The sequence below is a fragment of the Corvus kubaryi genome, unplaced genomic scaffold (assembly GCF_017639235.1).
Source record: "Corvus kubaryi isolate FWS band 111438036 unplaced genomic scaffold, C.kubaryi_AGA036_p1.0 split1-131, whole genome shotgun sequence".
NCBI classification, from domain to species: Eukaryota; Metazoa; Chordata; class Aves; order Passeriformes; family Corvidae; genus Corvus; species Corvus kubaryi.
Window position 1 is genome coordinate 9204126 of NW_024582073.1, and position 14534 is coordinate 9218659.

The window sequence follows — 14534 nt, forward strand, 5'->3', positions numbered from 1 at the left end:
TCTTGTTTACTTATTAGAAAATAAGAAGGGCTACAACACACATTCTTGTTTGTCTCCTAAACTTTTTCCAACGGCATTCCTCATTTTCATGTAAGCTCATGTCAATAGGGCAAGGAAATACCTATGGCCATACTGTCCCACAGAAAATATATACATCTGGGGACACTAAACTGGTTGCTCAGAGAGGCTAAGACCTTTGTAACATTTAGGTAACAAACAATCTTATTACTCACAAACAGCTAATGGCTATTGTATAGAATGCTATTTATTACAAAAGCTAAACAGAATGTAAATATGGTTATCTCACAGGCAAAAACTGAATGGCCTGAGAGAGGTCTGTTCCAAGCAATCCACTGTTGCAACCATAAAAATGAACTGCAAAATCCAGTAGCATTACAATTCCAAATGATCAACAGCTGGTTATAACACAAAACCAAACTCTTTTCAGAATGCTGATGTTATGATAATTTGATAATGAAAGAGACAAAGATCTTTGGAAGTCTGTGAAAGCAGTAGCCTTTATTAGACCTAATGGTGTTGGGAAAAAATCGAGCAAAAGTGTTGACACAGAGATCCTTCTTTCAGAGTCTAAAAGAGAAGCACTAAACTTTGAGGTTAACTACAAGTTGAGAAGACTTGTGCAGCTCCACAGAAGGCTAAGTGCCTTTGCCCATATCAGTTTGTTCTGTGCATTCCCATCTTCTCCCACTTGGTAGCATTTGAATGATCAAATGATGAGCCATATTAGGGACTTTACAACTGATCCAGCTGAAGATCTAGCTCTTACTTCAGCTGCACTTTCCAAAATCAGTCCCATAAACCAGCTCTGCCACCACTACATCAGGGCTACCGTGAGCATAAGAGAAGGAAGAAATACATTGCTGGGGCAAGGCAGGCCTGCTACTTTCAGCAGCAGCCTTCATTTATGTAAACTTAAATGCATCTTAGTAACCCATTCCAAATGTAACTAGAAATGTTAATTGGTTGGACTGCCTGCAAGAAAATGTAGTTATGTACTCTTGACTGTGGATGTTACTGAAAAAAAGAGAGGACAAGAAAAATCCCCTCCTCTGAGAAATAGAGAAAAATAATTTACTGTCCATGGAACAGAGGAGATAAGGAGGAGAATTATTTAGCATTATATGGGATCATAAAACCAGTATCTGTTGAACTCATTATTTTTAGTAACTAGCAATTAATTTTAATTCCTAGGTTCATCTTTTAAAGGTATTCTGTGGATCCTTTATGAGAACTGATTAGCTAACAGCTTTTTTTGTTACAAAACACTTCTGGTTTGTGAGAAATTATTTCCCACTGGTAACTACATATTTGTATGCTTTGCTTTTTGTCTGTGAGTTTTTGATGAGCAATAATTAAGTTTTATCTAAAGTCTTCACAAGGACATTTTGTACTGACATACTGTTGAAAATGAGAGTATAGGGAGAGGGAGTATAGGGCCCATGCTTCAATATGTTCGTCTGAAATCTAGTGTGACAATTGGACAGTTTCACTGGGCAGCAATGAAAGCTGGAATAATTTACAAGAAGTGAATTCATGTTGTGTAGGCAGGAGTCACGGCATACAAACCACTAACATGCATGAGCACGGATCTGGGTTGCTTTGACTTGAGAAACCGTAAGTCTGTGGCTGATAGAAATTGTATTGGATTATGGATCCTTTCTGTGAAGAAGCCACAATCAGGTAATTCATTAACTTTACGAGCAAGCCTAGCATCTTGTCCGTAATGAATAATTAGGAAGGTCCATCTTCCTCTTTAAAAAAATCATGCTTCCCAAGTTTATCAGGACAAAACTGTCTACAAATCCTTAATTTGCAACACTAATCTCTCTAATGACACATGAAAATTATAAATTATTTCCACACGCTTTACTGATTGAACACTTACCCACTGTGGCAGAAGCTGATGACAGGAGAGACTTTCCCCAGGTACCCCAAGCTCCCCATCTACTTGCTTTAGATGAGGAGTCGGTATCCTATAAGAACAAAAATGTTACTCCACTGTCTAAAAATCTTGTTCTCAAAAGGCAGGAAGAAACACAAAGAACCCATCAGGCAACAAAGTCTGGCATTTAATAGATGATAAATCAGGTATTATGTGGAGTTCAGACTTCTGTGCATAAGAAAGCAGAACGGGAAGCGTAGTTCACATCACCTGTTCTTGGAAGAGCATTAAACTCCAGAGATGTCTCTACAGACATCCTAATATTTCTTCAGGCACCCAATCCTATAAAGCCATACAAGTCTATTAGGGATAGTATTAGGGAGAGGCAGGAACCTGTCTCATTCCTGGGTTTTACCAGGAGCCAGAGTTGGAAGCTTCTCTTCCAAAGTCTCCTCACATGTGTAATTCAGTAGATGTGTGTCCTAGGTTACAAAGTAAGATGTAACCAATAGTATGTATTCTATGATCATCTTCACAAGCTGTTAAAGCAGGTGGGGCAGTGTTTGTTATCTCCCACCATGACTCATCCCTGATAACTCCCTCCAGGGGGGCTGTCTCTGTTTAATGGGCAATCAAGGCCCCACTGCAGGATTCATAGAACTGCATCAGCCCACTGTGAGATGCTGTGCCCAGGGGGAGCAGCCAAGCATTCCCACCTGGATATAATCCGGGGTTTGGAACAGCCCAAGTAGCCCTTACCTGCTGCATTCCTAGAGGGCAAGAGCTACCACTGGACCTTCAGGTGAAGACCAGAGCCTTCTACAGGATCACTGCTTCAACAGGACCACTTCATCTGCACTGCTACCACCACCTTGACTAACAGGGTGTCGGCTTTTATCCTGACTCTGTCAGTGTTCTTGAACTATTGCATTTATTTTAATTTTCCTATTAAATTATAATTCTGATTTGCGATCTCCCATTGGTTTGTTTTCAAATTAGTACAATGTGCACAGGGAACTCCTAACAACTGAGTTTAATAAAAACACAGCCAGAGGATGTGCTGCACACCTTTCACAGTAATGTGTAGTGTTAAGCAGTTAGCAGTATTCCATATTTAAATCATATTAAGAAACTGTTGTCTCAAGAAAGTCTCCAGTAACATATCATCTCTACACAATGCAAGTTTTATTGCAACTAGGCTTCAGAGACCACATTAATATCATACTGGCAAAGCGAAATTAAACTATTCCTAGTTTTCAAAAGCTTGGTGATGCAATTTAATTTACCCCTATGCAGGTTTTCTGCATAACACCTGAGGTTTTTGTGAAAACCAGTATGTACATTATACAAAAGTCTGTCCTTATAATGCAGGGAGGGGAGGGCTTTTACAGAAAAGAAAGTATTACTTACTGGACTGTTTTGTTCATGCAGTGTTTCTTCCAATTCAGGTTCTGCATCAAGGCTTACAGTTTCAATGCACTCGGTGGGCATGTCTTCAATTGTCTCTTCCCTGGAAGGCAGGCTTTCCACTAGTTTTTCAGTCAAAGGGTTTTCATTAATGAATATGTCTCCTTCCTTTCTATCACTGACATTCTGAGTGACCTGTCCATGTTGATCTTGTGAAGACTCATACAAGATCCCAGCTTCTACAAGGTGTGGTTCTGATTCATGAGGCAATACCTCATTGCTGGGCATTTCCATTACTTCAGGTTTTTCTTCAGATGGGGTGCCATCAGATACGTCTTCAGACATCTTCAGTTCTGAATATAGAAAGTAAAGTCTTTTAGGTACCATAAACATTTGAGTAACTATAAAATACACAGTGTTTACCATATGCTACTGCTAAAAAACAACACAGCCTCGATGTACGACCTCCTAAAGCACGGACCCCTATGGCACATGCATCGTGCTGGCACTGGTATCAGGATAAAACTATAAATACCCTACTCACTCTGCAGGATCCCACTCAAATACGAAGAGCAGCATTTGTTTTCCAAAATACGGTTTGGTGAGGGTAAAAGGATATTCATTTGTCTGGAGAAGTCAAATGTAAGAGTTTCCACATGGTTAATTTCTATACTCACTATGAGGTGTGTATGAAAGACCACTGCAGAACAGAGTAATCTGAGTTGCAACAGCCAAGCAGCTCTTGCTCTCCCTTTCATCACTGTGACATACACAGGTTCCTATAGCCTGCTGACTGATGGAGGGAAGGATAACACTCTGTGACTAAAGCTGTGGTGATATTCATGTGCTTGAGAAGGGGTATAATTTGTGAACATGACAGGCCATGGTCCCTACAGCCATTTCATAGACACAGCCATAGCTCACACTGTTTCTGTATCACTTGTCTCAAAGTCCTGCACTTTGGGGAGTCCAACACTTTTCACCATCTCCCAAAATTCCAGCTGCGTGATTAAACTTCGATTTTGAAGCCAAGGTAAGCTTGTCTGAGGTAGTTATTGATTTTTTTTGGTAAGTTATGAACCAGTTTTCTCTTATTTATTCCATATCTTCCAATGTAATTTTGGAGGTATTTTCCACCATTGTGCAGTCATCAGGCAAAGATAAAACCATAGAGCAAGCTCTGCAGCTGATTAAGGAGTGGCAGTGCCAGAGTCCAAAAGGACCACTGTTCTGTGGTTACTAACACTTATTTGTCGGTAACAACAGTATACTTGGCACTCAGAAGACAATCCTTGACAGAGAGCTTGCAATATGTTGAGCTGCATGGCATAAAAAAAACTTGTAAAGTCCTCTCTGTAGATGCGGCATTTTCATTGACTCTCATATTAATTAAATATGGCTCAAAGGTTTGCACCTGTCAGGAAGAATAGAGGTTCTACGAGAGACTGAAAAACAGGTGAGAAAAACACAAAAAGCAAAATATAACTGGGAGTTAGGTGAAATTTGCCTGAGAAGCATGTATTTAAATGAGTATATTTTATTAAAGTCTATAGAACTGTACACATATATAGCTTTAGCAGCCTGTTTATCTAATGTGAAAGATCACTTGCTTAAACAGTTCCAAGAGTAGCATTTAGGATCAGTGAACAAGAAACATAAATAAATAAGTAAGCAGTTGCTACAACTTGTATTACTTCAGCTTACACTGTACATTAACTATCTCCAGAAAACATGAATTCACAAGTCAGAATCTCTGCATTTGCCAGTTTTCCATTAAAAATACAGCAAATATTATAAAATGCTTTAGTGTAGGGAAGTACTGCTATTGTTTTAACAGTACTCACTATGTGATGGGCAGCATCACCTAAAGAAAGTTTTTGTATTTGTAAACCAAATTCCATCATGAGATACGAGGATCCTCTATCAAAACCTGTAAAAGCTTTACACACATACGTCGTAATTTTGTATGGGCATTAGCTCTGACTAAGCTTTTAATGGATCACACAGACGTGTGCACACGGATTTTTGCAGCACTGGGTCATCTCTGGGTACCACTCGGGCCACGGTCCCTGCAGCTGTCTGCGGAACCTTCCTTTCAGGAGCACGGCACGTAACAGCAAATTACCGCGTCTGTCGGAACACACGAGCCGTGCTGCAGCTGGGCTCACTGTCACTCAACCTCTCATCCGTGACACTGTCCTGATCCAAATCAATTCGGACAGCTCTGCCCCAAGGCAATTACTCTGCGGGAAGTTCGTGAGGGAGATGCTGAGGCCAGCCCAGGACCGTTGGCAGAGCAGTGCCCGGTCGGCACCGACCAGCCACACTGAGGGGCCGGCGGTAGCGGCATCTGCCGACCCTCTCCAACTGAGGAGTTTCATCTCGCCTCGAAAGCAAAGCCCAGCCGCCGCCGGCCGCCTTCGGGCACGAATCGCCGTCCCCAAGCCGGAGGGAGGAATAACTTTCTTGGCGACGGCACCGCGCTCCCCTCTCGCTCGACGCCCGCTGTCGCTCCTCCTCCGCGGGACGCTGCGGGCACGGCAAGAGCAGGCGAACCTACCCTGGCGCCCGCCGCCGGCGGCTCCCCCTGCCCCGCTGCCCCCTGCCACAGGCAGGGCAGGAGCAGCCGGGGCGCCGCTCCTCCAAGCCCGCAGCGGCCACAACTTCCCCCTTCTCTTTTTTTCCCCCCTTTTCGAAATTCCTCTCTGGGACAGAGCTGTGTAGCGCAGCCCGTGTCAAAAGCGGCAGAAAAAGCAGAAATCGCCGTGTTTCTTACCGCTCAGCAGTGCCCCGACCGGCGCGCCCCCAGCTCCTTCCCTTCCCCGCCCCGCCACGTCGGCAGCAGCGGGGGGAGGAGGCAGAGCGGGCCAGGCAGCCGGGCCGGCCCCGGGGAGGAGGGAGGGGTGGCTTTTGTCCCTTGCTCTCCTTCCGGCTGTCTGAGGCGGTCGCCTGTTGCAAAGCGGCAGCGCCGCGCCGCTGCCGAGCCGTCTCTCGGCTCCAGGTTGCGCTGACCCAGCGCTGGCCCAGGCCGCCATTCCCGGCCCTCAGTGCCCCTGGCGCGGGCCGCTGGACTCCCCGCGGGACGCGCCGGCCCGGAGCGTCGGGCGGGCCTGCAGCAGCGCTTTCTTCAGGGCCGGCGGCAGCCCCGCTTCCGCGCTGAGACGGGAAAGGGGTGAATTTCATAGAATCATAGAATACGATGAGTTGGAAGGGACCCATCAGGATCAACGAGTCCAACTCCTGGTTCTGTGCAGGACACCCCAAGAATCACACCACGTGCCTGAGAGCGTGGTCTCCAAAAGCTTCTTGGACTCGGATAGGCTTGGTGCTGTGGCTACTTCCCTGGGGAAGCCGGTTCAGTGCTCAACCACCCTCTGAGAGAAAAAGTCTAAATTAATCTAGTTGCTGAGGTAGCATAAAAATTTATTATTTTCTTTTTAGAAACTGTAATCCTTCCTCAGAGTGAGCACTTACTGACCCGTGGGGTTACAGAATTAAACAACCGAAATGTAGTTTTTCAGATACTGCTTGGCACCTTCCGTATCGCTGTGTTTGTTTACAGGAAATGCCCCCGACAGAAGCCGGCGGGTGCGTGCACACATTTCCCGTCAGTTGGTGAAACATTTGGTTGAGCAAAGGGGTTTCAAGCTCTTCCCAACAGCCTGTAGTTCTTGTTTCTGTGTAATTCCTCATACCCATTCCTCTTTTTGCCACTTCATTTTAAGGCGAAGCATGCCCTTCACAGTGGTAAAAGAATTCCACGGTTCATCATAGCATCATTTCTATGACTAGTCTGCCAACCAGAGAAATTACTTTTGCCAGAGGAGGCAAATCAGCACACTGTGACTCCAAGAGGTGACAAAATAAAGCCCCAGCTCTCAGAAGTGTGCTTCACAAATACCGATCATGCTATGTGACTTAAACAGTAACCAGGCAAAAGACTCTGAAGGTTCTCATTAAGGTAGTTGGCAGCAGAACAAGTGTTTGTATCCCTCCATAATAAGGTTCTTTTGAAGGTCTTTCAGTGAGAATTTAAGTGTCAGGGAATGCTGTTTAATTTATTAATATTGGATATATTTATTGAAAATTAAATCTGGAGTAGCCCTAGGGATTTCCCTCTGCTTTTCAGTGGAGCTTGGGAAGAGTAAGAGCAGTGTTTTAGGAGGAGTCACGGTAGCTGAAGATTGTTTAACCTATGACAAATGATAATTTTGACTGTAACGTTGATCTTGCACTGTCAATTTTGCAGATTCTGTACATAACCATGCATGCTACAGAACTGCAAGACATTGTTAGTCACTGTTGCAACACAAAGGTATCACTTCAGGGTGAAATTAACATTGTGTGTACATAAATGTGGATGTCTGTCTGTTTGGATAGAAGGCTGTATAAATTTTGTAACTTCCTAAACTACTTTTTTGAATTTAACCCTTGCATTTTCTAATTTTTTTCTCTTTCAAATTTCAGTACTTAATTTCACTTGTATTGTTTCACTGTGGTAATATTGCAAATGGTTTTGGAATAAATAAGCATTAGAGATTGGACACTTCTAGCCATCTCAGATTTCACTGACATTTGCTATTACTCTGTCGTCGTCTTTCTAATGGGTTTCAGGAAAGATACCTGCCTTTTAATAAATAGATAAGTATAAATATAAATACAAATATAAATATAAATATATATTTAAATATAAATATAAATATAAATATAAATATAAATATAAATATAGGTGGAAAGACATTTGGCTACTTTTAACAGAACATGGAAGTATGCATGACATTCACAGATTGTATTAATCTACTTCCAGTGATTGCACTGGTAAATCTGAGCAGTAAATCTGAAGGGCTAATGGCATGCAATTAATGGTAACATGCTTATTTTGCTGTTTAACATATGGTTCATCTGTCTTTATAGTATGTAGGCATACAAACAATGCCAGTGGCATTTCATTTCATTTCATGAGAAATTAAATATAATCTACAGAATAAGCCTTAAAGCGAAGAAGTATTTTTTTTAGATTATTTCCTCTGCTTCCTGAATCACTGAAATATTAAATCATGAATGTGTTACGGTATGCAAACCCAGAAAGGTAGGTTGTAGTGTGGCAGTTCTGTATTTAGATCTCAGCTATGGTGGAATTTCTGACCAACATTATACAGAAATAAAGAGAGACTGGTTTATGTCTTTGCCAGGACAATAACCCTGTGTTTGGGCATTCAGTACCAAAGTCACTGCTCTAATTTAAAAAAAAACCAAACCAAACCCGACTCAGTGTTTCCATGTTCACTGTTTAACCCAATCACAACACTGCTGGAGCAGGAGAGAGATTATTTTTCCATTCCCGTTAAAGGGACATTAAACTAAGACAAGTAGTACTTTTATAAACCAGCCTTGATAAGAGCCTGACAGCTAAATTGATATAGCAAAATGCACAAAAAATTACAATAATGCATATAGACTTAGATCATTATTAAGTTCAGATAGGAAGGTGTTTGAATTTCTTGTTTAAAGGAAGTACTTATTTTCATGTTAATTTAATGAAGATAGAAAGTCAGTGAAAAGATTAATTTTTCTCCTGTATTTCAAAGCATAAAAACACAAAGTTCAATAATAATACAGTAGTAGGGCTATCACAGTAATGTTGTATGTGGAAAATACATTTGGAGAAAAGCAAATGCCATTTCACAAGCTGTCAGTAGATGGCACAAACATTTATATAAAAATTTGGGCGTTCCTAAGTGTTGTTACTCAACAGGATAGAGTTACGGGAAGTTTTCTTTTTGTGTTCTCCTGAGAACATTTTCTGCTTTTTTGGAGAGCAGGGATTTCTGGTGAGAAAGTTTTCATTTTCTTGACTTTATGCTGTTGCTAGTTAGCTAGAATTGTCTTATATTCTGCATCTTATTTGAAAATGAGCCTTGTTTTCCATAGCAGGGGTATGATGTTCTTTCGAGTGTATGGGTAAGCAATGATGTTGCTTGTGTTGTTGTTCTGTTGTAAGTTGCTTGTGTTCAGAACATTTATCCAAAGAAACTGTCAAAATAGCAGTCTCTTTTTATTAGCCCTACACCCATAGTTAAGGGGGGCAGAGTGATGGCAATAGTTTTTTACAGTTCATGAATGGGTCTAACTTAATCATATGTTTCATCCTTGTGAAAGGCATGTTTGTAACACTAGTTTTTTTTGCTGTTCTGGTAACTTGTGAAGTGCATGCCTTAATACTGAACTGTCTTAGCTAAATATATTCTGTATATTTCTTGTGTGGAAGTTTCGTCAGATAATACCAATTTTATATTGGAAAAACTCTTAAAACCTCAATTTTTGTCTCTCCCCTCACTCTTTAAACAACAGGACACTTTCTAGCTATGCTCTTGGCTTGCCTACCCTCCTCAAGAATTGCTTTTCTTGATTAAGCTTTTTTTATCAAGTTTGAAGACATGAGGATACTTTTGAATTAAAAGCGATATGACTATAAAGGATAACTTCTACAGTATTAGCCCCCAAATCACAGGTTATGTGTTATAAAAGTTTTACTTGTGTTGCTTCATAGGATATTCTAAAGAAAGTTTGAAGGCACTCATAAATAATTTGACTGAATGCTAGGATATATGAATGGGAAAGAAAACAAAACACATGGAGAAGAATCATACCCTTTTTGCATCCAGTCCATGGATACTGCTGAAATTTTATCCCATGAAGGAATAATGATTTAAAGGTAGATTTTTTTCAGATTCCTCTTGAAGCTACATAAACACATTAGTAGAGTTGCCCAAACAATCAGAAGAACGGGAGTGAGGATGCCCAAATGCCTTTTGAGGGCAGTGATGCATATAATTTTTCCAAATGAAAATTTGGAAAAAGGCTGGAAAGTTCTGCCATATTACCCCACTATTTCTAGTTGATTGCCAACCTTAGTTTCACGCATTCTTTACGAAAGTACTCAGTGGACTTTTCTTTTTATTTTTCTTTCTTTTTTTTTTTTTTTTGTATTATTAGATCAAGTGGAACGTGTATTTTGCACCCAGTAATTCTGAGAAAGCTTGTGGAATGGTTGATGGTGCAGAGAATGTAGTCCTTGAAGCTGTAAATCAGTCCCACAGGTGATAGCTACTGTCTCATTGTGGAGTCATTAGAAATATAAACTCACAGTTTAGCCACTTCAATAGCAAAGGAAACTTGAAGGCCAGTGCAATCATTGGTAAGTACTATGGGAAGCTTCAAGCAACACTATGATTTAAAATTAATGGGAGGGAAGGGAAAAGAAGAGGAAATAAAAAGATACTAGAAATCTGGAAAACAACTTTAAATAAGATTTACACATGTAAAAGTGTTAACCAAGTTCTTACCAGTTCCTGTTTTAGAGGGGCGGTCCAATGGATTTATGCAATACCTAAAAAGAGATTTAAGACAGTGTTCGCAATGGCTGACTTAAACAGAGGGAAGCTGGCTACCCTAAACTCCTACATTCAGAAAGAAAAAGTGACCTCTAATAAGGAAAACCAAAGCAAACACACAGTTATGATTTTTTTTCCTCTAAACTGTTTAAATAAAACTCTCTTTCACAACAGAGATGTTTGAAGTCAATGTACTTAGATCAGGGCTGGATTTTGTGTAAAGAGGTTCTACAACTGATATATTTTTGTGTAGCCTGCACATATTCCCAGTGTGTGTCTGGTGTTCTCTGTGTATGCCTGACAAACCAGACATGTGACCACCCCACTTTCAGAGTCTTAAATTCAGGAAATGCTCAAGCTCAGACAAGAAGTAAACTCTTCTGTGGACTTCCCCAAGGCATAAATAGAGATTGTTCTACCCTTACCCCAGTTTCCCCAGTTAAAAGAAGCACTGATGATCCAATCTCAGCTGCTTAAAGACATTCAGCTTTTGATTCAGGCTCTTGAACCTCCATCCTGTGTTTCAGACCAAGTGTTACAGTCAAAAGTCCATTTTTAAATAAAGTCTCCGAGTCCAGTTCACATCCCTTAAGAGAGAATCTGAGGAGAGGATGACTGTGCTGACCTCAATTATTGTACTTTCTAATCAAAGTATATTACACAGTTTAGGAAGCCTTCATAATACACTGAATCACAGCAGTAATTCTGTAAGCAGCAAATTTTAGACACCTATGAAATCAGACATGTTTTGTAAAAAACCGACTCATTATATGTTAAATACACCATATTTACCAAATAAAAATTTCAGTGGTGTTCTGTTAATAAAGAATGTCTCTTCTGAATGATTGTAGGTACCTTCATTGCTTTTTGAATCAAAAGGAGAAATGAGACATTGGAACCTTAAAAAAATCTCTCTCTCTGATGGTTCCTGCACAGCTGCTTAATGATACAATCTGCTTTTTGCTTGTGTTTCTTTGTTTTCCAGCAGGATTAGAATAAAGATGGACTGTTAAGAAAAGTATTGAGCATCTTCAAGGAAACAGAAAGCAGTGTGACACAAAATATGAGCTTTCTCAGAAACTTTTTTCTTTACAAGTGTCTGTTTGCATTAACTTTTTGGAACCACATCAGCCTGTCTGTGGAAGAGGAACTCTTCACATCTGCTTCTAACAATTTTCCAGAAGATGGTTCTAACCAAGAAGTCAAGTGCCTGTCACTCCCGTGTACAAATAGCCCTCAGTCCAAAGCTAGTTCTGATTGGGTTGTGATACAAAATACTACAGAAAGCCTGTCATTGTCAGAAATCACAAAGTACAATGTAGAAAAATTGGTAACTTTATTATCTAATTTCAGACAAGGATCCAGGTTACAAAACCTGACACTGACAAATGTGTCAGTGGAATGGAATTCTCTTATGAAAATTTTTCAGACTGTATGGCACTCATCCATTGAATACTTCAATATTAACAGTGTAACACAACTGTCAGAAATTGAAAGTTATGACTTTGACTATTCAGGTACCTCTATGAAAGCACTGACAGCGATGAAAATTCTAATCACAGACTTATACTTCATACAGGATGACCTATACAGAATATTTGCAGATATGAATATTGCAGACATGTCAATAATTGATTCAGATATGATTCATATGCTTTGTCCTTCATCTGAGAGTCATTTTAGATACCTAAATTTTTTAAAGAATGATTTAACAGATTTACTTTTTCAAAACTGTGACAACCTGCTTCAGCTGGAGACATTAATCTTGCAGAAGAACAAATTTGAGAGCCTTCCCAAGGTAAGCTTCATGACCAGCCGTATGAAGTCACTGAAACATCTGGACATGAGCAACAACCTGCTGCGCCACAGTGGTGCTGCCATGCAGTGCCAGTGGGCTGAGTCTCTGACAGAGTTGGACCTGTCCTCCAATCAGTTGGCGGATGCTGTGTTTGAGTGCTTGCCAGTCAACGTCAGAAAACTCGGCCTACAAAACAATCAGATCAGCAGTGTCCCCAGGGGGGTGGCGGAGCTGAAATCCTTGGAAGAGCTGAACCTGGCATCGAACAGGCTGGCTGACCTGCCAGGGTGCAGTGACTTTCCATCCCTGCAGTTCCTGAACATCGAGATGAATTCGATCCTCACCCCATCTGCTGACTTCTTCCGGAGCTGCCCAAGGGTCAGGGAGCTGCAGGCCGGGCACAACCCATTCAAGTGTTCGTGTGAGCTGCAAGCCTTTATCCGCCTGGAGAGGCAGTCCGGGGGGAAGCTGTTTGGCTGGCCGGCAGCATACGTGTGCGAGTACCCCGAAGGCTTGCGAGGAACGGAGCTCAAGGACTTCCACCTGAGCCAGCTGGCTTGCAACACGACGCTCCTGCTTGTGACAGCGCTGCTGCTGACGCTGGTGCTGGTGGCTGCGGTGGCCTTTCTGTGCATCTACCTGGATGTGCCGTGGTACGTGCGGATGACGTGGCAGTGGACGCAGATGAAGCGCAGAGCTTGGCACAACCCCTCCAGAGATCCGGGAACCGTTCTGCAGTTCCACGCGTTCATTTCCTACAGCGAGCGCGATTCGCTGTGGGTGAAGAACGAGCTGATCCCGAACCTGGAGAAGGGGGAGGGCTGTGTACAACTGTGCCAGCACGAGAGAAACTTTATCCCCGGCAAGAGCATTGTGGAGAACATCATTAACTGCATTGAGAAGAGCTACAAGTCGATCTTTGTGTTGTCTCCCAACTTTGTGCAGAGTGAGTGGTGTCACTATGAGCTGTACTTTGCCCATCACAAGTTATTCAGTGAGAATTCCAACAGCTTAATCCTCATTTTACTGGAGCCAATCCCTCCGTACCTTATCCCTGCCAGGTATCACAAGCTGAAAGCTCTCATGGCAAAGCGCACCTACCTGGAGTGGCCGAAGGAGAGGAGCAAGCGTGCCCTATTCTGGGCTAACCTGAGGGCAGCTATTAGCGTTAATCTGCCAACAGCTGATGAAAACTAGTGTGGGGAAACAGATTAAGAATCTTTCCAATGGGGTTTCATTTGTTTTTTCTTAATGATGCAATAAATATGATTTCCATTCACTGCCAATGTAGTTAACTTTTTGTTACACATTCTTGTTTCTAACTAGTTGTCTGTGTTGCCTCCTGTCTTGGGGTGACTTGAAGTTGTATTCCCTATCGCTGCACTATGCCCAGGAATTAGTATATATACACCTTTCTATGCTTTTAAACTGAGCCTGAGCAGAGAGAGAAAAAGAAACCTCAAGGACACAGACAGAGATAACACACTCTCGTTCTCTGCATTTTTTTTTGGCTTCTGCGTTCTGCTGCTGGGGGAGAGGAGCAGAGATGCACCCTGCTTGCTTGTTCAGCCATCTTTCAGGTTCCTTTCCCCTCCAGAGAGTTGAACTTTGTTTTTTCCCTGGAATTTTGGATTTTTCCCTTTCTCTGCTGGATTGTTTTCAACATCAGAACACGCGTCGGGACTGTTCTCCACCAAGGGCCCTGGGCCCTGGCCCCTGGAGGAGGGGGTCCACCCCGTCCCAGCTCGAAGGAGGAGAACCAAAGGGAGGACTCTAACATTTTCCCAGGTTTTTTCTCCACAGCGAGAGATTGTATTATTTAGCATTATTATCCTTTTCCTGTGTGTTTCTTAAATAAATAGTTTTTATCTCTTTCACTTTCCTTCGAGGAAAAAGCTTTTTTTCCCGAACCGGGGGAGGGGGGTGGTTTGTAAACTGCCCTCTCTCAGAGGCTGTATTTCTAAATTTGGCCAAACTGGCACACCTCCTAACTGTAGTCAAAATTCAGTTCACCTTATTGCAATTCTCTTGA

General features: G+C 41.9%; 2 protein-coding genes across 12 annotated transcripts in view; one reads left to right on the top strand and one right to left on the bottom strand.

Moving 5' to 3' along the window:
- Positions 1 to 6192, bottom strand: part of FAM114A1 (family with sequence similarity 114 member A1) — a 36682-nt gene extending 30490 nt beyond the window's left edge. For all 3 annotated transcript variants that reach the window (XM_042053329.1, XM_042053327.1, XM_042053330.1), the window contains exons 1-3: positions 6087 to 6192; positions 3314 to 3663; positions 1907 to 1994 (exon numbers count right to left, since the gene is read on the bottom strand). In XM_042053329.1, the coding sequence (XP_041909263.1) occupies positions 1907 to 1994; positions 3314 to 3655 (430 nt within the window). In that variant the 5' untranslated portion in view covers positions 3656 to 3663; positions 6087 to 6192. The remainder of the gene's footprint in view (positions 1 to 1906; positions 1995 to 3313; positions 3664 to 6086) is intronic.
- A 95-nt stretch (positions 6193 to 6287) lies between these two features.
- On the top strand, positions 6288 to 13788 carry LOC121676594 (toll-like receptor 1). Of its 9 annotated transcripts, none has more exons than XM_042053337.1 (5): positions 6288 to 6720; positions 6873 to 6991; positions 9861 to 10025; positions 10307 to 10508; positions 11693 to 13788. In XM_042053337.1, exon 5 carries the CDS (start codon positions 11768 to 11770, stop codon positions 13697 to 13699), a length of 1932 nt encoding a protein of 643 aa, XP_041909271.1. In that variant the 5' UTR covers positions 6288 to 6720; positions 6873 to 6991; positions 9861 to 10025; positions 10307 to 10508; positions 11693 to 11767; the 3' UTR covers positions 13700 to 13788. The 9 variants fall into 9 exon arrangements, with proteins under 9 accessions (XP_041909271.1, XP_041909268.1, XP_041909270.1 ...); XM_042053334.1 differs by having other exon boundaries at positions 6291 to 6720; positions 11690 to 13788; XM_042053336.1 differs by lacking the exon at positions 9861 to 10025 and having other exon boundaries at positions 6291 to 6720; positions 11690 to 13788.
- The last annotated feature ends 746 nt before the right edge of the window (positions 13789 to 14534 follow it).